Source organism: Glycine max, chromosome 15 (assembly GCF_000004515.6).
Source record: "Glycine max cultivar Williams 82 chromosome 15, Glycine_max_v4.0, whole genome shotgun sequence".
In the NCBI taxonomy this organism is placed as follows: Eukaryota; Viridiplantae; Streptophyta; class Magnoliopsida; order Fabales; family Fabaceae; genus Glycine; species Glycine max.
In genome coordinates, this window is record NC_038251.2 from 24,135,267 (window position 1) to 24,162,761 (window position 27,495).

Consider the following 27,495-nt stretch of genomic DNA (forward strand, 5'->3'; position numbering starts at 1 on the left):
ACATGTTTCACATTTCTTACTTTGTTTATCATGCATATTAATTAAACCTAATCATTGCAATTTCATAACATACATTAGATTAAGATGTTCTAATCTAGCATGCCATATGTCATAAGAATTAATCAACTAAGTAGAAGAAGATGCATTCTCATTAATCACTTCAGAAACATTGAGCACAAAGAGACCCTGATCACAATAACCCTTCCCTACAAATACATTATTCTTAGTCATAATTGTCTTATCATACTCAAAGGATATCTTTACCCCAACCTTTACCAACAATGCTACATAAATAAGGTTAACTCTGATAGAGGGAACATGTAGTACATCATTCAAAGTCGTTGTTTTCCTATATGTGAGCTTGAGAAGAACTTCCCCCTTTCCTTAAACCGAAGTAGTTCTCGAATCACCAAGATAAACTTGTTCTTCTCCATCCCCCATATTAGTGTAGGAGGTAAACTTACTCTTATTAGCACATATTTGCTTGGTAGCCCCAGAGTCTACCACCCATTTGTTCACATTCGTGACAACATTCACCTAAGAAATGACTACAACAATAATGTCATCTCCTTCAACCATGTTAGCCCTAGGATTAGGAGGATTGTCATTTCTCACAACTCTATACCTGCACTGAGGAGAAAAATGTCATGGCTTCCCACAAACAAAATAGGCTCCCTTTTTCTTGAAAAAAGGGTTAGAAGCAGGAGCACGTGGGATGGGATTAGAAGGAGCAACACGTGGGTTATTATATTTGTACTTATTCTTGTTATTGTGATCAGTTTTGTTGGCATACCTCTTATGAAATGGTTTGTCTTGTATCGTGTTTGCCTTGGCAGACATTGCTTTGGTCCTTGCTGCAATACTTTCCTTCCTATTTGTATCTTCAATGATAATGTGGGATTGGAAGCATCAACATTGTTGACAGGTTTGGCTGCTTCAACCATGATATAAACCTTTTAGATTGTTGTTACTGAAGTCGAAATTCACGAATGCGGTTGAACTTCCTGAGACATGACAGTCACTAACCTAAAAGGTTTATCCGTGGTGTCCCACACAAACCTCCCAAGATATATAACAGGAACGTCTTAGCAGAGCTAAGGTTACAGAACTCGCAAAGAAAGATTGATTGACCTAGGAGTAAAAAGGGAGAAGGCTAAATAGAGGCAAAGAGAAAACAAAGAGAAGCAAAGAACAAAGAAGAAACAAAGAAGAAAAAATAAATAAAGAAGAAGTCAATGGTCTCATTTCCTTTTAAAATTATTTTTCAAAAAAAAACTTCAGCCAACTTTTTTTTCTTTTATCACCAATAATGAGTTTATAATTTCCATTGTCCCCCTCTTGATTTCCACTTTTATTGGCATTAATAGGAAATTTGAATTTCAAAATTTGAATTTAAATGTCATAACTTGTCCATTTAATTAAATATTTTTTAAGAAAATTCTTTTGAAATAATTATTAAAATTACAACACTATATACAAAGAACAACACATTCTAATCAACACTTCTATTCCACAAATATAAGATTATGCAATTCTAAATTCTAAATTGCAGGGCCAACAACGTTTGACACATGAGAAACAATGGTCCCTGATGCAATCCTACCCCCAAGGGTATTGGATAGAAGAATCCAAGAAGATTGAGCCAGAGATGCAAGAGAAGACCCTAGAGTTCTCATTAGGGGTGAGTAAACGGGCCCAGGTCCATGGACTAGCCAGCGGGGTCCACGGTCCGTGCGGGTTATGAACCAATTTTTTTAAACGGTCAATGATTATGTCATATTTTTTGGCTCGCCCCGTCTAACCCGCGAACTATGCAGGTTTGGCCTGTGGGGTCCGCAGTTTGCCCGTAGTCCGCATTAGGTTTGATTTATTTGACCTTGACCCAATTAACTAGGTTTGATTTTTTCTTTTTTACTTTAAACTTTTCTCTTAAAACAACAGATAAAGAAATATATTAGATAAGATAAAGATTTAATGATCAAAATAAAAGATTTAAATTAAAGGATACAACAACAACAACAACAACAACAACAACGCCTTATCCCACTAGGTGGGGTTGGCTACATGGATCAACTTCCGCCATAATGTTCTATCAAGTACCATACTTCTATCCAAATCATTAAGTTCGAGATCCTTTTTTATAACCTCTCTTATAGTCTTTTTGGGTCTTCCTCTGCCTCGAATTGTTTGCCTTCTCTCCATCTGGTCTACTCTCCTCACTACAGAGTCTACCGGTCTTCTCTCTACATGCCCAAACCACCTAAGTCTATTTTCCACCATCTTCTCTACAATAGGCGCTACTCCAACCCTCTCTCTAATAGCTCCGTTTCTAATTTTATCCTGTCGAGTCTTACCACACATCCACCGCAACATCCTCATCTCCGCTACACCTACTTTATTCTCATGTTGGCTCTTGACCGCCCAACATTCTGTTCCGTACAAAATCGCCGGTCTTACCGCAGTCCGATAAAACTTTCCCTTTAGCTTGATCGGTACCTTTGCATCACATAACACCCCCGATGCTTTTCTCCATTTCATCCATCTTGCTTGAATGCGATGATTCACATCCCCTTCAATTTCTCCATCATCCTGTATTACAGACCCAAGATATTTAAACCATGTGACTTGAGGGATAATATGGTCTCCTATTTTCACCTCTGAGTTAGATACCCTCCTACTTTTGTTGAACTTACATTCCATATACTCTGATTTGCTTCTGCTTAGGCGAAAGCCATGTGTTTCTAGAGCTCGTCTCCAAGTTTCCAACCTCTCATTCAACTCCTCCCTCGACTCTCCAAGGAGGACTATGTCATCTGCAAAAAGCATGCATCTCGGCGCTATCTCTTGGATTTGTTCCGTGAGGACATCCAGAATTAAGGTAAGCGCTATCTCTCCTATTTAAATTAAAAGATGATAAAGATAAAAAAGGATAAGATAAGATAAATAAAAGATAAAAGAAATAAAAGATTAAGATAAAAAAAGATAAGTGATAACATGCTAAAAATCTTCCTTTTGATATTTTCTCGATCTTTTTCTCTTTTAATCTATCCTTTTCATATCTGCAAACCATAAATAATAAAAATATCAATTCTTATAATTTAAGCCAAAAATAATTGTTAAATAAATATTTTTAAAGATATTTCAATATATTTTTATTATAAAAAATAGCTCATATTAGAGATGGAGAAGACTCAAGCTACTTCAAATATGGAATCATTTGTTGTTGGAGATGTTTAAATTTCATATTTTAGATTTATTGTTTGGATTTTCTTTTGTTAAGACATTATTTATTTTATTGATGTAATTGACTAATTATTGAGATTTTATTTACATTTGTATTGAACTTAATTTCATTGTATTATATTTTTATTAAAATTGAAATTCTTTTGAAATTAGGCCCGTGCACCGGCCTGTTTGACCCGCGGGGTCTGCGGGGCGGGGGCGGACCAATTTATTTGGTCCGTGTAAGAAGCGAGGCGGACTGGCCTGGTCCGCTGCCAATGCGGGCTTATGCGGGCAGGCCTTACGCGGGACAGGCCTATGGGGTAACATGAGCCTTAGGGTAGATTTTGGGCCCATGGGCTAAGTATGAGCCCACTTATCTTTGTACATATTAGATTAAGGTTTCATTATTTTTGGACCTTGTATTTAGGGCTCCATAATGTAGGTAGGGACCCTAGAAATGTAGAATTTTTCAGCCCTTGTGTTTTAGGACACCTAGATTAATTTTTGTATTAGGGGTAGTTTTGTAATTTCACATGCATTAAGTGAATATTTGATGTGTGTATTGGAAAATAAATTTAATTGAATTGGGAGAAGCCCAATACAATTAAATTTTAGAGGGGGAGGTGAGCATTTGCTTACTACACCTCATTGTCACATCATATAGTCACACTTTGTGCATGTCCATCATGTTTTACATGCCTCATAACACCTAAGTACACTTAGTGGAAAATCTTGGACTTGATCTTGGATTAGTGGGCTGAACCTTAGCTAAAATTCACTAATCATAATTAGTGAAAATTTGGCTCCACAAATTCAATTTCAAATTCAAGTGAAATTTGAATAGAAATTCAAATTTCCCTTTAATTTTGTGTGACACTTAGGCTATAAATAGAGGTCATATATGTGCATTTTTTCAACTTTGATCAGTTGAGAATTATACTTCAAAGTTTAGACCTCATTTGAGGCACAAAATTTCGTGCTCCTTCTCCCTCCACTCATCTTCTCCTACCTTCAAGCTCTTATCCATGGCTTCCTATGGTGGTGAACTTCTTCTTGACTCATCTTCTCCTTGAAGTGGCGTCTCCAATCATCTTTCTTCCTTCTTCATTCTGCTGCCATTGAACTTCAAGAAGCAAAGGACTTCATTGATGAACAAGATCCAAGGCCTACAAGCTCCACATGGAGCTACATCAGTCCCAGAAGCAGTTCCTAGGTAAAGGACTTTGGCTCTAGGTTTCTTCATAAGACACAAGACAAATAATTAAAAAAAATGAAGTGTGATTTAAAGAACTTCACCTAAACATAGCACACATTGTAAAGACACAATCTTACAATCCATATGTTGTAAACTCCACCAAGGATGGCAGCAACCAACTTGGATCGAAAAGGAATCCAAACTCTATACTCATCTTTGGAACCATCTTCATTCTACAAAATGAAACTATCAATTCATGCATCCATGGTTTAGTACTTAAGAAGAAAAAACAAATAATGGTGAGAAAGAAAAGAAACCTGAACAATAATCCTTTTTTCATTGTAAACAGCTTCACCATGAACAAGATTCTTAGTAACAAGAGCATCTTCTTTACCCTTGGCAATGAAAATACCATCATGTCTATGGGGCTGAACCACAACCTTGCTACCTCCTTTCATTCCACCTCTGCCGCCACCACGACCACCACCCCTGCCTCTTCCACGGCCACCACCACCTCTAACACTGCCTCTAACTTTGAAAGGTGTACCCCTATCTCCTCCTCCTCCTCTACTGCCCCTTCCTTTGCCTACCACCACCCTTGAACCCACCGCCACCACCAAAACCACCAGAACCTACACAAACTCAAACACTTGTAAAAAAAAAAACAAGCTATTAGAAAATTAAGGGTGTAAAGTAGAATCTTTCAAACCTAAGTTTAGTAAATTTAGTTATAAAAGAAATTACCGGTGGGTCCCCTTGTGGTGTGGCTAACCTTGTAAAAAATGAGATCTTTCATGAGCTCGGTGTTGTCGACGATGTCGTCAAGCTTCTTCACAATCTTGACATCGTAGAGATCGACCATGTTGGGCTTGGCGACATCCACGACAAAGAGAATGATGTCGATGGTGAGGGGAGCAAGGAGCGTGGAGTATTGGCTGACGACCTTGTGGCACTGAGGTGGTGGCTTGGAAACCCTAGAGGGGAAGTCGAAGAGTGAGAGTGCGAGAGAGTGGGTGGAGAAATGAAATATTTAAAGCAATGAAAAATATTTTAAGACAATTTTGTAAAAATTGTCTTAGAATGCAACCTTCTAAGGCAGTTTTCGCAAAACTGTTGTGAAGTTGTTGCATTTATTTACAAAAATGCCATTGTGTTTCTTCCTAAGTCGGTTTTTGATCAACCAACGTAAAATAACATTGTAAAAAGTGATTTTTGTAGTAGTGAGACATATCATACATGGTAAATGATGATTAAATGATAATATAAAATCAAAATTTTAAGAATCCGACCAATCATCAAACTAGTCGAGGCACTGAGCTAATGGGTTATTGATCAAATTGGAGTCTCACTGGTCAAATTGATTTTACCTGATATATATTAAAAAAATATAAAAAATAATATAACCAAGTAACCAACCTAATTTAATTATTTAATGTTATAAATTTTAAATGATTGTCATTATAAAATATCTAATATATCAAATAACAACCAATATTCATGTCAATACAACTCCATAAATAAATGTCAAACACAAACAAACATCTAGTATCTTAAAAATAATCATAAGTTCACAAAAAATAACACAGAAAAAGTTCATAATTTCTTTTTTTTTAAGAGCAACACCTGATTCAACCAAAGACTTGTCCGATTCAACCAAAGGTGATGCAATCCTACCCCCCAAGGATATTGGATAGAAGACTCCAAGAGGCTTGGGCTAGAGCTACTAAAGAAGGCCCTAGGGTTCTCATGAACCTTAAGGTAGATTTTTGAGCCCATGAGTCAAGGTTGGATCCACTCTTCTTTGTAAATATTAGAATAGGTTTTTCCTTCTTTTGGGCCTTGTATTTTGGCCATTCTAGTAGTATAGGGTTTTAGCCTTGTATTTCAGGGCATTTTGAGTAGTCTTTGTAGTAGGGATTTTTTTTTGTATTTTCATGTATTTTGTCAAAGAGGTGAGCTTAGTTTTTAGATGGGTGTGTGTAGCTAAGCTTTAGCTTCTTAAGGAAGTTTTCTCAAAGAAGCTTCTCAAGGAAGTTTTCTTAAGAAAGCTTCTCAAGGAAGTTACCTAGTCTATAAATAAAAGCATGTGTAACACTTGTTATAACTTTGATGAATGAGAGTCTTGTAAGACACAACTCAAAGTTCAACTTCTCTCCCTTTTTCTTCCTTCAATTTCGTGCTCCCCCCTCTCTTTCTTTTAGCAAATGCTCACCTCCCCCTCTAAAATTTAATTGGATTGGGCTTCTCCCAATTCAATTAAATTTATTTTCAACCACACACATCAAATATTCACTTAATGCATGCCAAATTAGAAAACTACCCCTAATACAAAAAACTAGTCTAGGTGCCCTAAAATACAAGAGATGAAAAATCTTACATTTCTAGGGTACCTTAACTATATTGTGGAGCCCTAAATACAAGGCCCAAAAATAATGAAACCTTAATCTAATATGTACAAAGATAAGCGGGCTCATACTTAGCCTATGGGTCCGAAATCTACCCTAAGGCTCATGAGAACCCTAGGGCCTTCTCCTGCATCTCTGGTCCAATCTTCTTGGAATCTTCTATCCAATGTCCTTGCGGGATAGGATTGCATCAAAAGATCTATCCTTGTTCAACCAAAGACTCACCCGGCTCCACCTGGGTCACACTAGTTCTAATACATTTTCAATCCTCTTAGTAAACTAAATTTGTTGCCAACTAGGTTCAGTTGGACCTATTGGTCTGATTCTTAAAATACTGTATAAATTATTTTACACTATCAATATATAACCTATTTTTCTCTATTAGTTAAACTCATCTAATTTTCTTGATTTCATACAAAAATTACATTTTCCATTTACCGTTATTCTTTCTTAATGAGTTGAAATTCACACAAAAAAAATGTAATCAAGCCTCTCCTCTAAAAAAATTGCATTCTTTTTTATCTTCAAATTTTGACAAAAGGGGATTAAAAATAACATTTTTCGAATCAATTTTGTAATTACACGGGTCAATAGTTCATTTCTGAAAATACAATTGACGAAACACTTTTATATAGAAACCTGCTAGACAAGTTTCAAGCATTCGAGAAAGATAACAAATAAAAATACTATATCAACAAAAGAAATAAAGCTGTGTTTGACACAGCAGATAGCGTTGTTAACGTACGTATGTGCTGTTTTTCAGTGGAAGCTACTCTCAGTGGCTTCAAACTGGATGTGCGTCTGATAGTAGAAACTGAGAAACCAAATGCACATATAAGTCATTCATTTTCAGTGAGATCAAAATACTAGGTTCGTGACCTCTAGGCAAATGAGGTAACTGCGTAAGACTCATAGTGACTTAGAAGAGAAATTATTAAATGGTCCCAGACCCCTACAATTTCTCTCTGACAAATAGTCAGATCTTATTAAATCTTATTTGCTAAATTGAAAAATTCAATTACGTAGAACATAAGTATTAATTGGAACTATGACACATAATAATGTTCTTGAATCATCTAATAATTTTTCCACATAGAAAATCATCTATGAGAATTTGGAAAAGGATGGAAAATGATCTCTAACTTCCATAGAAATATCACATTAAATTAATTAATATGATAAAAGATATAATGAGAGTCTGTAAATGCTCTGTTTATAGGGCTTAATGCTTATCAAAGAAGTAATTAACCGCTAATAAACATTGCTAACAACCTAACTAGCTAATACAACTAACATAGTTGATTAATACTACCTCTCTGATTATCAAGAAAAAAAAAGTGATTAATTTAGTTATTTATAATTAATACTATCATAAATTCAATTTTTATTTCAACAATACCCTTAAGTTCAAATGATAGTTATATTTAATTTAAAACTCATAGTCGAACGGGTGAATGTCTAATAAAAAAAATTAACAATAAATTAAAAGTATTAAAGATATTTAATTTTAAATAAATTTGAAAACCAATCATTATTATTTACTATTAGGAACAAAGAAAAATAACATTAGTTACTTATATATAGAACGGATATCTTGTATCACTCTCTCTAACATTGACGGTTAGATTAAGAAAAGGAAAGACCGGAGAGCGTGACGCATCAAATCAGTGGGCTTCGTATAAACCCCAGTATCTTCTGGTATTGAACTTAGAACGAATGCAAAGTGAGTGAATCGCGGGGGCAGAAAATGAACATTCCAGGGTAACAAAATCATAAAGCAAGTGCCACATGACATGGCTGTTAAGCAAATGGGTAACGGACACAACAGTAGGCGTTTTTGCCACTGAATGGCAGCAGGTCAGGGGAGAATATTTGTCTAAATAAAAAGAATATGTTAAGGTTGAAATTATAAAACAGATCAGATGTGAAATTTAATAGGTTGACGGTTGAAGAAGGAAGCAGAGGCTGTTTTGGAGAAGACACCTACCCAAATGTGCATGTGCATAGTTTGTCTACTGTATCAACAAGGTCCCATACAATAAATAAATAATTTAGGTTCTTAATTTAGACATATTGTCAAGTGTTTGATTCATGTTCATGTGTACAGAGAATACTTTGCTTGGGATAAATAAATCCTATTTCGACGATCTTTATATTTCGAAATTAAACACTTTTCAATTATCGATTGAGAGATGGAAGAAAAAAAAAATGGTTTGTCTGGGGTGTATTTTAGCGGGAAAATGTGTTGACTGTTGGCAAAACCCTTTGACTCAGATGAAGAGGAGTTGGAGGGTGTCATTTCACTTCACAATAGAAGCCCACTGCTGGCACAGAATAGATACATCGGAACTTTTTTTTTTCAGAAACATACATAATATATATATATATATATATATATATATATATATATATATAAACCTATAATTTGTCCATTATTTATAAAATACAATTTTATTATATATAGCATAAATTTGGTTGGGAGGATCCAAATTTACACTATTTTTTTTATATATTTTTCAAAAATCTTTTGAGAATTTGAGTATGCTTGACTCGAATTTTCAAAGTAATTTATTTAAAAAAAATAATTTTTTTAAAATATTTAAAAATAATATAAATAAAAGAAATTAATAAAATTGAAGAATATATTAAAAAAGATAATAAAGTTAAAAACATCCTGTTAAAGAATTTTTTTAATTTATATATAATATGAAATTAAATACATAGTAAACAAAAAAAGTAATTTAAGTTATTTGATTAGAACATTTAGGATGATGGTCACACCTATTTTTTAATGATCTACTAACCTTCAAATTAAACAATGTTTTGGTTGACTTCTTTCTCTCTCTCTTATGCATATTAGTCATTATTTTTATTAATTTTGGTTGATCCTTTTTCATGTTTCAATTGTATTTAATAATATATTTTTTTGTTCTTGTTTTATTATATTTTTATTTATTATGTATGTCTCTCTGTCTTTATCGTAGTATTTTAATTTATGTGTATTATATAATGGAGATGTAATAATTATTTATTTACTATGTTTTTAATGAATTTAATTTATTTATTTTAAAACTACTAATTAATTTTCTCATTTTTAATTAATGTACATAACGAAACAAAACCAAAACAAAAATTGAATTTCAGAGAAAATTCACACATGTTTAGTTGCTTTAAGCTTATAATTTATTTACATACCTACTATCTAACTAAAAAATTATATTATAATATTTTTTTAATTTTATTAGTTTCCTTTATTTATTGTTTTTAAAACTTTAAAAAGAAATATTTTTTCTTAAAAAATATCATTCGTTGAAGTACTCGAATTCAACAGACTTTTTGAAAACAAATCTAAGAAACACCTGTAAATTTGGATTCTTCTAACATGAATTTACACAGCGTTACACTAAATATATATTTTTGTAAATAATGAGAAAATTGTATGGTTGAGTATATAATTTTTTTATGTATGTATCTGAAAAAAATCTAGATCGGAACTGGTAGAGTGAGACTTTATTTTTGGAGTACATAAATTAATGAGCATAGATGCTAGGCCTTTTTCACAATTTCGGTCCAAAGAATTAATTCAACGTTAATACCCCAAGTGATAATAGTTGGATGGAGCCATTCTGATGCCTAGATTTCTTTGAAATCCAGCTATAGGGCATAAAACTTGCACCAAAATCTTAGACCAACCATGGATAGGGCTTTGAAGTAGACTGATCAGTAACTGAGCGCATTTGCCGCTGTGACGACAACTCCGCAATCAGCGGTCTCTCTGTTGCAACCTTTTCTCTCTTCACCGCGCCTTCTTTCAGTCATGCCATTGAAAGACAAAACTGTCTCATCTCCAGATCTGGTCATAGACGCATTGTTTTGTTATATTTTCTGTTTTCTGGCTCGTGTGAAAGTGACCAAGGGAAGAGACAAAGGGGGTGTGTCGGAGAGCGAGAAAGGGATCCCTGCAATTGTGCAGTAGCCGAAGAGCCGGACAGAGGCAACGGCCGTGGTTGTGGGAGGTGCATTGTCGTAGAGAAGGAGAGAGAGAAGGAGAAAAATATTTTTTTTTTATTTGATCCACTATGGATAGTCACAATAATCTCAAAAACACATCTTATCTAACAGTCAGTTCTTATTTTCTTTTCACCCAAATGTTTATTAAAGAAGTTTTCAACAATGTATATGAGTTCAGATTGTTTTTGGCTTTTGATTAATGAATCGGATGCCAATGGTGTACTACTGCAATTTGATTTCCATCTTGACTCATCAATTCTGTCTTGAGTGGGAAGACAGTTGTTCCACCAATTTTAGACACTAGTATTTCATGCAACAAATTCATAGGAGTAATTATATTCATGACGTAACTGTACTTTTAATTTTTATGTTTAATTACTTTTTTATCCTCAATGTTTTATATTTTGACGATTTTTATTTTTAGCAAAATAATTTGACATATTTTATTTTTAATTTTTAAGAAACTTATAAATTTTATCCTCCATTATTTTACTCCTAACATAATTTTACTTTTTTATTTTAAATTTTTGGCAAATTTTGCAATTAACTTGTTTATTTTTTTTGCAAATTTAACTCCAACTTTTTTTATTGACAAATTTTACTCTCCACTTTTATGTTTATTAATAAATAAATGCCGGAGAATAAAATTCACAAATTTTAGGAAGTTTAACGTAAAATACATCAAATTAATTTGTTTGAGTAAAATTCTCTAAAAATAAAAAGTGTAATTAAGTTCCCTTTTATGTATTATAATTGTGTAATATTAAATTTAAAATTTTAATTATGTAAATTAAGTTTTCTAGTCATTATAATCATACAATTTTAGTTACTTTTTACAGTATTTTATTAAATATTTAACACATTTTATTGACATCGTACTATATGATAATATGATAAATGACATGTTGCATGACACATATACTTAACTTGATTACATTTTAAGTTACTTCACTATATGAATCAAACAATTTGGTTGTTGACTAGTCATCATTAAATATCATTAGTAAAATTTGTTGAAATATTTAATAGGAGACTAATATCAATTTGTGCAATTAAAACTTGAGGACTAAAATCAAACAATTATGATATTTAGGAGAGCAAAAATATAATTAAGTCTCAACTTTTACAACTCACTTTCATTCCATTTTTTTCTCTCTCTTTCTCTCTCCATTCCACCCATACACAAAAATAATGAGGTGTACGTTTAGTTCCAATTCATAGCAGCTTAGGAAGACCGATCAATATGATTGACTAAATATTGTTCATTCCAAGTCATTTACATAATATTATTCTGCTTAATTTCCCACTAATTTCTCACACGCATTGCTGTTAAATAAGGTGGGTTCAGGGCAGGTACATCCTAATTAACTAGGAGCTTGAACCTTCAAAACTTAATCTTTGATCATTGGACCTTCTGATTGATTGTGCTAGCTGGGTAAAAAGGGTAGTAGGTTGCCAAATTGATTTTCCTTCAATAACTTCCTTTTTTTTCTTGGGTCCCCTGGCGCGTCTTACCCACTTTACGCCCACTTTAACAGGTCCCTGTCACAATCCAACATAACAAGGTGGAGCACCATAAACATAGCCGCAGATTTTGATCCCTGTTTACTTCATTTTATTTAATATACACAAACTTTATTTATAGCTAAACTTTAAACAAAGATCATTTTGTAAAGCACTCAAAACTCTTTTTTATCACTAGTTGATTCCAAAAACCTAGCTATTTGTGAATCACTTTTTCTATTTTAGTATCCACATCCGTGAGTTACATGCATGTCTTTCGGAAAAGATGCAGACACATTCATATATTATATTTAATCAACACCTATTTCTTTGTTCCTTCTATCTCTTCTTTCTTGTCAAATTATATCACACATTTCTCTTAATTCCTCTTTAAGTGTACTAAATAAAGATTGGTTTCTTGCAATCTTTTTTCTTAGGGAAAATGTAAAAAATTCCCACATATTCTTGGTTACTGTCAGTTTGTCACTCCGCGTCTCAACCACCATCCAAACTCCATTAAAACGAAATAAAATGAATAAATAAACAATAAATTCGAAAGCAGGATCAATAAAAATCAAATTAAATAACCATTTACCCGCCACAACTAAGCATCGGCGCCTCTCTCTAGTCTTTAACTCTACACCACGTCAAATTTCCCTTATAAATTATCTCAACACCCATACCAAACCTCAAGGTAAACTAGCCAATAGCTTTAGCTTATATTATAGACGTACCACACTTATTGTGTCAAGACACAAACCCTAATCTTCATTTTCAACCATGGACTGGTTCTCCTGGCTATCCAGGACCAGCCTAGAGCCGTCCCTCATCTACGAATACGGCCTTGCCTTCGCGCGTAACGAGCTCCAGCTGGAGGATGCCATCTACTTCAACCACGAGTTTCTCCAGAGCATGGGCGTTTCCATAGCCAAACACAGGCTGGAAATCCTCAAGCTTGCGAAGAAAGAAGACGGCGGGGTGGTGGTGAGGAGCAGCATCAAGTTTTCCATCAAGAAGTGCCTGAGGAAGTGCTTCAGCAAGTTGGTTTCGCGCGAAGACCACCACGAAGCGATGATCATGTTGAAGGACATGCCGCCTGAGCCAAACTGGTACCAAGGGAAGTGGAGGAGGGCAAGGCACAATGGGAACAATGAGGAGCTCAAAGGAGAGAATAATAACAACAACAACAAGGGAGTTCAAAGAAACAGAACCATTGCCTTATCAGGGCCTTTGGATGGGAATGGAAGAATAATTCATGAGAAGATGGTGAACAACAACAAGGTGATGAAACTCTCTGGTCCTCTTGATGGGAAAATGAATGGTGGTAACAATGAGAGAGTGAATGTGTATGCAAATGCAAATAGAAGCCCATTGATGGGTGCTACTACTCCTACTAGGGCTCTTGATGGAAGGTTCATGGGCTCAACAAAGAGCCCTAGGCTTTCTGGGCCACTTGATGCAAGACCAACAATGGTTAATAGTAGAAGTCCAAGGTTACCTAGGCCTTTAGATGATAGGGCTGACAGCCCAATGGGTTATAGTCCCTACAATATTAAGGTCAGAGCTGATGCTGCTGATTATGATGATGATTATGCAATGTGGCCTACATTGTTTGAGGATCTTAAACCAACTTAGATCATTATTATTTATTATATATTTTGTATTTGTTTTCTCATGGCTTATTATTATTATTACCCTTTGATGGCGAGTGATAGCAACGTTTTTTGGTTTAATAATGATTAGTAGCATTTATGAAAATGAAATGTCATGTTTACTTTGGTTTCTGTTTTAATCTTCTCCGTCCACTTGAATGTTCTCTGTGTTTCAAGTTTCAACAACCTTTAACGTGACTTGCTACATGAATTTTAGGATATTTAGTACAGACAAGTAGACATGGGAATGGGTACCATATGTGTGGGTATTGTCTTCTCAATTTTTTATTTTGATTCCCGATATATTCCTTCATACTCTCGTATTTGATACCCGACGGGTTTAAGTTTATTATCTCATCCCCGTACCCGTCGGATACTCGTTGGGTATCGGGTATCCCCGACCCCGTCTCATACCCAATTCAAATTAGAAAAAATACTTTTTGTAAAAAAAATATTAAAAATTTGATTTTAGAAAAAATAAATTAATTGTTAAACATTTATTTTTAACTACTTATATATCAATAAATTTATTATAGCACATGTGTCTACAAAAATCGTTAAGAAAATAATATTAAATTATGTAAAAATTTTAAAATAAAATTAACTAGTAATAAAAATTCTCTGTCTTTTGATTAAATTATGCAAAAATTCTAAAGATTTTAAGTGGCAGGACGGGTTCGGGTTCGAGGTCGAGACGGATCTAGTAATCTCATAATCGTATATGTACCCGACTTCTAGTTATCCAAAAAAATCCGAACCCGAACCCATACTTGATCAACTCGAGTATTACCTATCAAAGTCGGAACAGATTCGGACGGATATCCACAGATACGGGTTTTCTTACCATGTCTAAAGACAAGTTATATATCCCCACAATGAAATCGCACTACTTTTACAGTTATCATTTGAAAAATTAGACTTATTTTCAATTATTATTGTTATTTTCAAGAGAACTTCGTATAATCCGTGGATGAAACAGGGGATATATTTGACTTCTTTGAAGAAAAAAATCGTTAGGGCGTTCCATGAATTAAATATATATAAAAAAGCTTAAAAGTACAATTTTACAAACACGGATATCTCTATAATTAACCCCAACTTCATGAAAATTTTATGCAATTATCCTTATCATTTAATAAGTGCAAGGAATGCTGGTTTTTTAGAGAGATAACGTACGTATATTGCATGATATACGAATATGTAATTTTAAAATAGTTATTTATTTCTTTAAAGTTGTGAGTTAAAGTTTCTAAGTATTTGACACAAGTATACTATGGATATATCGTTAATTTATAAGTATCCATGCATCAATACTTAGTGCAGACCTTAATTCTGCTATTCTAAAGCTCTGTTTTCTTATTTGGGTACTTCATAAATATTTACAGTTTGTGACAACAAATAAATGACGACATTTATAACTTTTTGCTTAGTAAACACCATCCAAGTCTTAAAACATTTTGTTGTGAAGTTGATATTAGAAGCTGGACCACACACCAAATAAATAATACAATAATTAGCTCATAATTTCATGTCTAGGTGGCCAAAAGTTTTGGAGCATAAAATCAAAGTGCATAAATACATCCCATATCATTTATAGCAAATTTCAAATTTTAAAATTAGACTAAGTAATAATAGTACACATATAAATCTCAGTAACTGTATCATCACATTAAAACATGTGACTGTCAGTGTATATTGATTGGCCTCTATACTTAGGTAGACAGATCATCTTTAAGCCTAAGACAAACAAAAACAGGCATTTTCCATGTGAGATACGAAAATTTTGATCTTCATAATTGATGCCCAGATACATAACATATATATCGCAGTAATGGCAGGCCATAAGTAAATCTACCAGCGCAACTGGTAAAGAATAGAACTAGGAAGCTCAGTTTTATTCATTGTTCAAACTACTTTCATTGATTTGAAGATGTTTGAGGTAGCCTGAAAGAGCCTCCAGCATAAAGCATTTGGTAAACAGGCTTAATTCTCAGAGTCAGGATAACACTAAAGACGATGCCGGCAATACACACTCCAGCAAGAATGAAAAAGGTAAGCTTAAAGCAATTTGGACCGATGCAGGAAACACCAGAATCAAGAAGAAGGCCTATACCATGCTGTTTTGCTGCCTCATTGTCATATATGTTCCCTGCTAGCAGAGCTGAAAAGAGGAATGCACCAATTGGATTCCCCAGCGACATGAAGCTGCTCAACACGCCAAAGTGCTTCAAACCAAAAAGCTCGGAAACAGTTGGGAGCATCACAGAAACTTGCACACCATAGCAGACACCAAGAAATGCAATTGCAGGATAAAGGGTTCCATTGATAGCATAGGCAAACAGAAGGTATACAATGAGCATAACAGTCTGCGTGCACGTCATCCAGACTGTCCTTGGGATAGTTTTTGTCCTGAAAAGAGTCGAAAGCATGAATTACATTCGGTTGAATCAATTAAACGAAGAGAAAGCTGCTAGTCTAATGAAATTCAGTTCAAGGAGAGGTTAAACAGTTTGGTGCCTCTGCAATTAGTTCAATGTGAGTTAGGAAGTTGAATTTTGCAAAAGGCCTCAATAAACAAATTGAAAAGCTTACTCTTCTATTAACTTCATGTAATGCACTAAAACCATGTTTGCATATAAGGATGATTTGTGATTGTCAACAGCTTTTATGTATAAGATATGATATGTGCTTCATATGTCACATATGATACATATCCAATACAACGATACAATTGTTCTAAAAATATATAAGATATGATGCTTGTTAAACTCATAAAACATGATGAATATATAATTGCAATTCTACAAATCTAAACTAAGAACATATTCTTGAACATTACTAAAGTTATAAATCACTTGCTGTTGTCTATAAATAAAAATAGTACGAATCTTGTTCCTTTATTGAAATCATCTATAAAGGGCACAACTTCCCCTTTTAGTTAGTCAAGCTACTATGCTTCTATATTATAGAATATAGATACTTTTATATCTCATATGTAGTTGTATTAAATTTTCATAACTTTTTTAAAGGCTTGGATACTGCACAGATATGTATCAGCGTAGTGAAATATCCACTTGAAGCAAATGAAAGTGTCAGTACTTACTCTGATCTCTTCATATAGTAACTAATGGAGCTCATATCTTAAATTTACTCAGCACAATAAAATGTGGCTCACCTGACAAAATGTTCCGAAACAACTCCTCCACTAAGCCGCCCCACAAAATTGCAGAAACTGAAAATTGACAGCAAGGTGGTAGTGTCTTCCTCCCCTTGGGCAATACCTATTTGAGCAAGATTATTGAGAACAGTAACCCCAGTGCCAACACCAACAAAGTAGACAAAAAATAGCAGCCAGAAATCAGCCTTCACTATAGCCTCAGTGAACTTAAAATCTTCCCCACGTTTAGGCCTTCTTCTCTTCTTCTGCTTCACTGCTCCCTCACCCAAAGCAAGAAGCTCAGCCACCTCAGACGAATCATCCTGATCATCAAAACTCCCAAGGGCCCCTGCCGACGAAGATGCCAGCAGTGGCTCAGCACTCTCATCTTTGCCCTCAGAAGACCCAACTTGTTGCTCGGGCGAGTCTGATTTAGAACCATGCCTAGGAAACAATGTCATCTTCAAAGGGACAGCAAGTGGAGCAATGAGAAGCAGAATCATCACAGCCACCAAAGCATATGAAAGCTCACCACTAAACGGAATAATATTACCCACTATTGTAGTTGCAAGAAGGTACACACCCAAAACCACACTGGAACCTTGGACAAACAGAAAATGGTAAGGCTCTACAGGGTCATCACCTGTGGCAGGAGTACAAGGCCTAACAAGAAACATCATGCTGAAGCAAACAACAGGAATACCAACAGCAAGAAACAACAGGAACTTGGAAGAAGAATTATGAAGCACAATGCTGTAAATCTCAGTAAAAACCGCAGCACTAAGCCCCCCATAACCTTTAAGAATCCCCGCAACAGAGCCTCTGCTAGCAGGGAAGTTTCTCATGTTGGTCACGAGAACAGCAGTGGTTAACCACGCACTACTGTTAGCGGCAACAACAAGAGCAAACCATAGCTGCAACATCACAAAACAGTAAATTACAGTTAGCATTGTTGTATTAGTATCAAATACTAAGAAATTTTTTTAAAAATAAAAGCCATGTAATATTTACATATGGATCAAAATGCCAGTAAATGGTTTAATTTAGTGACGGCCGAAAATTTCAAGAACTTATTTACAATTTCCTTAATTTCAAGGACCATGTGACAGTGCATAACACTTTCAGTACAAAACATGTGATTTACTCAATTTTTTTATAGCTAGATTACTCTAAAAAATGTTCAATTTGGTCTCATAATTTTAAAAAATGCGTCAATGTCGTTGTCATTTCCGTCCAATTGATCGTAACAACATTGGCGGGCAGCGGAAACTTCACAAAGTGTGAAAATGACACGTGTCCAATTTCGCTAATGCCGCTATGGTTTCCGCTCACTTAGTTAGTTGAGCAATGCGCCTGAATTGTTGTATATCATTGGTAATTGGTAGTTGTGTTCGATTCTTACACCAAAAATAAAAAAGATGGAAAAAACGTTGACGCAATTGAAAATTAAGAAAACCAAATTGAATCACTTTAAATTTTAATTCGTTTTCTCGTGCAGAACTGAACTAAAAATCTTAAAATTAGTGTGTATTTGAGAAAGTTGAATTCAACCCAGCGGGCTCTCAAATGAAAGCTACAACATATAGTTGCTTTGAAATTTTTGTATTGGAACGCGTTATTTCTCGGTTCAACATGGTTTCAACGCTAATCCAAACACACATAACCTCTGACGCAGTTTTAGAGAGTGAGAGATACGAACCAGTAAGTAAGGGAGTGAGTGAAGAGTTTTGGAGATGGCGAGGAAGAGGAGGCCGTAGCCGAGGAAGGCGGCGAGGGAGCCGACGACGAGGAGGAGCCAAGGGGGCAACTTGTTGCAGGCGACGCCGGGGAGGAGGCCGAGGTTTTCGCCGATGTCGATGGCGACACCGAGGAGCGTGACATGGCGCTGGTCGAAGCCGAGAACTGACTTCAAGGAGTGGGAGTAGAGGGGGAAGGTGAAGGTGTTCCCCGACGCGATCTGGACCCACACGGCGGCGCCGAGCCCAACCCACGGCGGCCTGCTCCCTCCCTTCACTCTCAACATTGATAATACTATTGGAGAATTCACAGTTAAGAACTTAGCAACAGAGCACCTCTGTGGTTTTTTGTTGGGTGTGTTGCTTAGCGGTTAAGGGGGTGTGGGGAGTGAAGAGGACACGAGGTTTGTGCTTGTGTCTGATTGTGTTGTTATAGAGAGAGAAAGGGAGAGTGTGAAATTGTGAATGATTGGGTTTGTTTTGAGAGAGGGAGGAAGGAATTGACATGTGGAAGTGAACGATTCTCCTGTCGTGGCGCCTGCCAAAATCCAAACCAGATCCAGATGTTTGTCTCCGGTCTGGTTGGTTGTGCTATGCGTTTAAAGGCAAAATCATTAAATAGGGTCCTTTTTACAAATTTATTATTAGAACGAGTCTGTTTCATAATTATTTATTAAGGGGATCCCTTTTTATATTACAAAATGCTTACCTAAAGAGTACGTTGGACGAGAAGACGAAGCGTGGCATGCTCTGACACGGTGTTGACAGGACTAGAAGCGCCCTGCACTAGGCGCGTTGACCCGCGCCCTTCCCCGAGGCGCCTTGGTTTGCACCCTAAGGCGCGTCCAGGCGCCCTTAAAAGCGATCCCCCCTAACCCCCCCACCCAGGGTGTTCCACAGCATCTCTCCCCTTCCTGCAGCCCCATCCCGCGAGGTCCCCCCCCCCCCTAGCAGGTTCCCCCTTCCCCTATTCGTTTAATTTTTTTTGTGTGTTTTTAATTTATTTAATGTATATAAATTGTTATATATATATATATATATATATATTTTGCAGATAGACAGTTTATATTCTTTAGTGGATTTATTTGTAGAGTTAATTATCATTAGTTTGATAGTGTGTTAGATTTTTAGTGTTTTGTTATATATTTTTTTGTAGATAGGCAGTTTAAATTGATATATATTTTTAGTGCTTTGTTTTTTATTTTATAATAATATAAAATTGTTAATTATTGTTAAAGATAATTATAGATAATAATATTGTTATTTATGATTTGTCATTTAAATATTATATTATTATTTTTGTTAATATTTAATGATATTAATTATAATTGATGTTATTTGCAATTGTAAGACTTTGTTGTTGTTGGGTTTTTGTAATTTTAATTCTAAGAATATAATTTTAATTACAATTGATAATAAATATTACTGTAATATTGCTATTCCGCGTATTTAGAAAAGAAAGGCATATTGAGTTTGATACAATATATCAATAATTTAAAATTAAAATCAAACTCTAAATTATAATTAATAACTTTTAAAATAAAAAGTTAAAATTAAGAAAAAAAATTCCTGAAATTGCTGCTATATATATATATATATATATATGTTTTTTTATTATTTCATGTATCTCGTACATTTCATAAAATCAAATTTTTTTAAAAATTGAACTTACCTTCAACATTATATATTGACAAAATAATTTTGAAAATTTTTTTTATTTCAATTTACTGTCATTATAATTCATTTACTTAAATTATGTGTTCATTTCTAAAATTTAAATTATGTATTTTTTAGAATATTATTTGCGTATGTATTTAAATATATTGTAATTTATTATTAATTATTTATGATATATGTGATTATTAATTTTTTTTCTTTTTATACAGGAGTTTTAATATGACAAGTAATCTTTTAATCATTATGATGTGGTATCTGGACCATGAGAGGATGATTTATTGTGGATGCAAAAAGGTCATATATCACAACATATTTGGAATGGTGCTAATCAAAGGACGTTAAAAATCTGATGAGCTACACCACTGTACAATCATAGAGAAGTACCGCCCGACGAAATTATTCCTCTATTGCAAGTTTCGGGTTTGTACTCGATAATGAAATTGACGCAATTGAAAGTAAATGGAGCATTAGTTAATGCTTTTATTGAAAGGTGGAGGTCAGAAACACATACATTTCATTTGAAGTGTGGCGAGGCAACTATTACACTTCAAGATGTTTCTGTGCTACTTGGTATTTCTGTGGATGGAAGACCTTTAACTGACAATACAAATATTGACTGGTTTGAGTTCTGCCATGAATTATTGGGTGTCATGCCTGACGATGATGCAGTTGATGGAAACTCACTTTTATTGAGTTGACTGACTTCTCAATTTGCAAATATTCATGATTTTACAGACAACCAACAAGGGCTTGAAAGATTTACTCGTGCTTGGATCTTAAGATTCATAGGAGGCGTGATGTTTGTTGACAAAAGCAGCAAAAGGGTGCCAATGAGATATTTGCAATTTTTTAGAGACCTTAGAGAGTGAGATGTGCATCGCAACAGACTATAATGCTAAATCAATAGGCGGTTTCACTCTCTTGATTCAATTATGGACATGGGAACGATGCCCAATGTTAGCCCCGTCGTTTATTCCTCCACAACAACAAAACGCACCACTTGCCTACAGGTATACTTTCCTTTACTATTTTGAATTGATAATTAATAAATATGCTTGGTTGATGTTAATCATTATTCTATGTAACATTTTATTTTGTTATTTAATTTTTTGTGAAGATGATTGAGAGGTGAATTGCATCACATAGGCAATGACAATTTACTTGAGTTTCGTCGTAAATTAGATGTCATGAAACGCGACGAGGTAACAATTTTGACGTTTGTTTATTAAATGATGTTGTAATTGTTGATTAATTTATTAAATTTAACTTTTATATGCAGTTTGTTTGGGTCCCTTATTCTGGACATGTGGAAATGAATTTGAGTCAAGTTTGTTTTATTGGGTCTGTATTATGCACATGTATCGTACCACTTATTTGTTTTCAAAAAGTGGAATGGCACCAGCCGGATAGAGTCATGCGACAGTTTGGAATGCAACAACCTATTTCGGGCCCAGTAATGCAACCCAACAACATACATGACTTGACATTAAAGGGAAAAGAAGGAAGAAATTGGATGCGACTAATGCAACCTGCACTTAATGAATGGAATAGTCGCTATGAAAGGAGAGTAGAGTAAACGCCGCCACAAACATTGCGACATCCCTTAAAAACTTTATTTACACATTCCGATAGATTGGTTGTCATATGACCGTATCTACGGCCTTCTTTGTCATATGCCATTGTCCATTTTTCTTTTGAAATCTTCCTAATCCATGCTTTTACTGGGGGACTCAGCTCACAAAATTTATCAAAATTTTTATCAAAAATATGCTTACACGGGGTGTATCCTACACATAATAAATTATCCACATTAGTCAAATTTGCATAAAAAATAACATATGTTATATATGAAATAATATATGTTAGATAAGAAATGTTACCTAATTTTTTTAACATTTCTTTTTGTTTCCCATTCTTAAACTTGTGATTAAAATTGCTTGCAATGTGGTGCACGCAATACACATGATACGCATGAGGAGGTTGCCACCCAAGTGCTTCATTCGCAACAGCTGACTTTATGCTTGCATGGCGATCAGAAATGAGACATATACCATCTTTATATGTGACATGTTCACGCAAGTGTGCCAAAAACCATGACGACGCTGTTAATGTTTCTCCCTCAACCACAGCGAATGCAAGCGGAAGAACATGACTATTTCCATCTTGTGTTGTTGCAATTAACAGCGTCCCGCGATACTTCCCATACATGAATGTACCATCAACTTGTATGATTGGTTTGCAATATTTAAAAGCCTCTTTGCATTGACTGAAGGTCCAAAAGACTCGATGGAATTGTCGGTGTTCACGACTGACAATATTGCCAACAACAAAATCATCATCACAAATTTGATAATACGATCCTGGCGAATGATTTTTCATGTGTTTCAGCCATGACGGAAGAGCGGCATAAGACTCATCCCAGTCGCCATATTCAATTGTTATTGCCTTTTGCTTTTCCTTCCACGCTTTCCTGTAAGAAATGTTGTAATTAAACATTCCATTGATCCTCTCATGAATTAAAGAAATCTTGAGTGACGGATCTTCTTTGATCATCCCTATAAAAATAAGTACGAAAAATTATTATACACCAACAAACAAAAAAAAGGATAAATAAGAATGAAAATTTATAATCATACCTAGTACACAAGTGGCAATCAAATCAGAATCCAATTTATCATGGTCTTGAGTTATACTCATATTCAAGCAACTGTGTGGTCCTCCCCATTGCGTAACTTTCCATGTATCAATTTTTTTTTTTATAAAATTGCCCTCATATAAAAAGGGCATGGGATGTCATCGCTTATATTTCTACAACAGACGACATATTTCTACGATTTAGATTCAACAACTTTGAAACTTTGATGCACTTTCATTACATATTGTTGTAATGCATTTTTTACTGTGCTTTTGGTATCAAATTCCATACCAACATATAATTTTTGACCCATATTAAAATTTGATCCCATATCTAAACTGCAAATTTCTTCTTGGTCAGGATGACTCCAATTAATATTACTATAGTGAGAAGCAGAATCCCAGACTGGAGTCTGACTTCCACCTACAAAAATAATATACCAAAAATTTATAATTCAAGGGTAGCGAATTATTTAAATATTATAATATTTATTTATAATATAACAATAAATATACCTTCTCCCGATTGCACAACTGTAAGTGGTTCGATCAAACGGGCAGCTTCATCATCTGTGTCATACATTTCATCAATATCCTCATCATCATCTAATGAGTCCTCAACGTATGAATTAGATATTTAATAATAATAATCATCAAAATCTTCTTCTGAATTTGTTCCAACTCTTGCACTACCCGATTCATTGTGAGACATATTATTTCCGCATGATAACAATGAATTTGTGAAATTAATTGCAGAAGTACCCGCAACATCAACTTCAACACATAATTCTATGACAGACATTTCTTGTTGTTGTTCAAAACTTTGAATCATTGTTTCAACATCTTCATCGTCACAAATTTGCAGTGCAATATATTTACCTGCAACTAAAAATCTACAAGTGATAGTAGATATACTTTCATGTTTTTGTAATTTTACCTTGTCGTGTATCCTTTTTTAAAACTCTCAAAACTAATACCACGCTTTATTTGAATAGCTTTTTTAGGGCCTTCAAATGTGATACCATCATCAGTTTCGTACATCTTACCATTTAAATAGACGAGTGTAATAATTGAACTCATTTTTCAAAATATACCTACAATAAATAATTAATGTCGTCAACAAACAATAATATAAAAAATATAATAACATAACATAAATTATTAACCTAAAATAAATTAACATAAAAAAATTACTCAAAATAAATTAAATTACTGTCACAACAATTTCCTACTTCGCACACTCATGATGCAAAACAATCGGTATTTATTTTTAACGTTTATGTAAATTTTGGCTATTAAAAAAAATATACCAACAACATCAATAATTATGAGCTTAACTAATAATAATAATAATAATAATGTGCTGGACATAAAAACTACCACAATAAATAATTATTGTCATCAACAAACAAATATTACATAATTATAACAAAAAATTAAATTATTAAGTTACAAAAAATTACTAATTATCACACAAAAAATATAAACAAAATTATTATTTCATTTTATAGTCCGTGTCAATTTATTTATGCACCTACAAAATATAATCATTATTATCATCAACAAAATAAATATTAAATAATGCTATAATATATCAAAGATAAAAAATATTTACTAGTTTTGAGCAAAATTTCTAACCGGTATAAAACGGGCAAATTTACGAAGGAGGGTTGGTTTTAGAAACAATTTACTCAATGGGGTCTCATTTATAAGAAATTACGGGGGGGGGGGGGGGGGGTTCGTTTTCTACGTGGGTGCCGCCATTGACACTGGCGGGAAGCTTGAACCGCCAGTGCCAATGGTGGGATAGGGGCTGACTAGGAGAGAGGGGGAGGGGTGCCGCCATTGCTGCTGGCGGGATGGGAGGGGATATGAGAGAGAGAGGTGTCCCGCCCTTGGAGCTGGCGGGATAGGAGAGAGAGAGGGTGTCCCGCCCTTGGAGCTGGCGGGACAGGAGAGAGAGGGTGCAGGGGTGGTACCGCCAGTGGCGGTTGCGGGACAGGGGGAGAGAGGATCCCGCCACTGGGTTCTGCGGGATAGGCTTCTGTGGGTTACGTCTGCATGGTTCACGTGTTAGCTTTGTTTCTGAAAAGCCTGCACCTATGTTCACGTGAATGAAGGCTTTCATGGTCTACACCTTGCAATAGCTTTCAGGTTCTGAAAAGGCTATACTATATAGCATCTTAACGTTAAAAAAATTTGAACGTTGGGGGTGGGGTTTAAGTTTTCAGCTATAAAAAAAAAATGTTGAACTCATTCTTTACATTTACACAGCTTTGCTTTCTCTTTCTTTCTTCTTCTGGAGTTTGAGAGATTATTGTGTTTGTGTTCTTCTGTGCATTCATCCTTCAAGTGTGCTTCAAGTGCCCTTAAATTCCTGGTATGTATTTTCAAAGTAAATATGCTAATATATATTATAAGTTTAAGTTAGTTAGTATTAGCATTAACAAATATTCTAAGTTAGTTAGTATGTAAATAGTAGGTTAGTTATTATTAACAAAAGTTCTAAGTTTAAATTAGTTTGTATGAGTAGCTATTGTGTTATTATTTTTTACTTATTAATAAATATTCCAATGTTAGGTTAGTTAGTATGAAAATATTATTTGGTTAGGTTAGTTAGTATGAAAATATTATTTGGTTAGTTAGAATTAAAATTTTATTTAGTTATTGTTATTGTATATATTGTTAGATGTTATTTGGTTATTGTATATAATATTTTAGTATTAGTAGTAATTGTTATTTGGTTAGTCAGAATTAAAATTTTATTTAGTTATTGTATATATTGTTAGATGTTATTTGATTATTGTATATAATATTTTAGTATTAGTAGTAATTACAGCATAGCATAGAATATTATTATTAATTTTTTTTATCAAAGAATGAGAATTTTATTATGAATTCTAGAAATATCTGTAAAATAAAATATATTCTAACTCAAGAAATATAAAGTTTTCTAAAATAATTATTCTTTCTTATCAACTTGTTTCAATTATTTTTGTAAATTTATTTTATTTGTGTACTACATATGTTGTATAAAATCTAAATTAATTGTATTCTTAATTATTCGTAGAATTAAAATATATGATGCAGGGGTTGACAAACTAATTATTCTTATGAGTTTTAAATAAGAAATTATTTTATAACTTAATCTCTCGTAAAAAAAATTGTATGAGTAAGTATAATTGAAAAGAATATTATATATTTGTTTACTTAGTATAAAAATATTACGTGTATATATATTTAGTTGTTGTGTATACTCTTAAATTTTATACATGTGATATTAGCTTTATAGTATTAGGTATATATTTAGACGGATGATAGTTTAGTCTAATAAATATATATACATGGATGATACTTTAGGATCAGATAAGTAATATTAGATTTTTTAGTATTAGGCACAAGTTAATATTATCTTTAGGTATATATTTATAAATTTTAGACACACCTAAATTTTTAGTTTTTGTAATATTAAATATTTGACACTTAAATAAATAATTGTAATATTAGACACTTGACACACGTAAATCTATCTTTTTAGTATTATAATTTTGTATTTTAAATAAATGAGATCATAATTTAATATTATTTGAGTTAATTATTTTTTAGTTAGAATGGTATATATATTATTTGTTAGTTTTAATTTGTACGTTAATATTATTTGTTTTAGAAAATTTAAGTGATTAAATATATGATACATTGTACATTATTATTATTATTTTTGTATATATATTATTAAAATGATTTTTTGAATTTCAATATTTGTTTGTATTATAAATAATTTGTTAGTCCATATTTTATTCAATTATTTATTTGTTAATTGTAGAAAAAAAATTACTAATAAATTAAAGTTTTCTTCACATGTATTTTAATTTATGTATAGAATATATTAAAAATTGCCGAGTTTGATTTTTTACAAATTTATTGTTATATATTTAAAGTTTACTAATAAATTAAAGTTTTCTTCACATGTATTATATTTTATTTTGCAGCAGCAATGACATCTTCATCATCATCTTCATCACACATTAACATTAAATCTGGCCCCATCGATACTGATGTATTATGGATGCAACCTAAGCATGTTTCAGAACATGTTTGGAATGAGGAAGAAGAAAGGAAATTGCATATCAGACGAGCTGTCCCCACGTATCAAGGGGAAGAACAAATTCCAGAACAAATTTTTCCTTTTCTTCAACAATCTGGTTTCGGGTGGATTATCAAGATGGGTTTCTTAAAAATAAATGCCTCACTAATTAGTGCTCTGATAGAAAGATGGAGGCCGGAAACACATACGTTTCAC

General features: G+C 33.7%; 2 protein-coding genes across 2 annotated transcripts; one reads left to right on the forward strand and one right to left on the reverse strand.

Annotated features, from left to right (window-relative positions):
* The first annotated feature begins 12,913 nt into the window (after positions 1-12,913).
* Positions 12,914-14,091, forward strand: LOC100805121 (uncharacterized). Its single transcript, XM_003546535.5, has one exon. It carries the CDS (start codon positions 13,120-13,122, stop codon positions 13,972-13,974), a length of 855 nt encoding a protein of 284 aa, XP_003546583.1. The 5' UTR covers positions 12,914-13,119; the 3' UTR covers positions 13,975-14,091.
* Positions 14,092-15,581: 1,490 nt separating this feature from the next.
* LOC100805662 (protein NUCLEAR FUSION DEFECTIVE 4) lies at positions 15,582-19,476 on the reverse strand. Its single transcript, XM_003546536.5, has 3 exons — positions 18,848-19,476; positions 17,167-18,062; positions 15,582-16,400 (listed from the first exon to the last, which is right to left on the reverse strand). Exons 1-3 carry the CDS (start codon positions 19,169-19,171, stop codon positions 15,908-15,910), a joined length of 1,713 nt encoding a protein of 570 aa, XP_003546584.1. The 5' UTR covers positions 19,172-19,476; the 3' UTR covers positions 15,582-15,907.
* Positions 19,477-27,495: the final 8,019 nt, after the last annotated feature.

What these genes read in the sequence shown, in the direction of transcription:
- LOC100805121 (XM_003546535.5), top strand. Translation starts at nt 13,120, where the DNA reads ATGGACTGGTTCTCCTGGCTATCCAGGACCAGCCTAGAGCCGTCCCTC.
- LOC100805662 (XM_003546536.5), bottom strand. Translation starts at nt 19,171, where the DNA reads ATGTTGAGAGTGAAGGGAGGGAGCAGGCCGCCGTGGGTTGGGCTCGGC. An exon ending in ACTCACTCCCTTACTTACTG is followed by an intron (nt 18,063 to 18,847) that starts GTTCGTATCTCT and finishes GTGATGTTGCAG; the next exon opens with CTATGGTTTGCTCTTGTTGT. An exon ending in GTTTCGGAACATTTTGTCAG is followed by an intron (nt 16,401 to 17,166) that starts GTGAGCCACATT and finishes GACTCTTTTCAG; the next exon opens with GACAAAAACTATCCCAAGGA.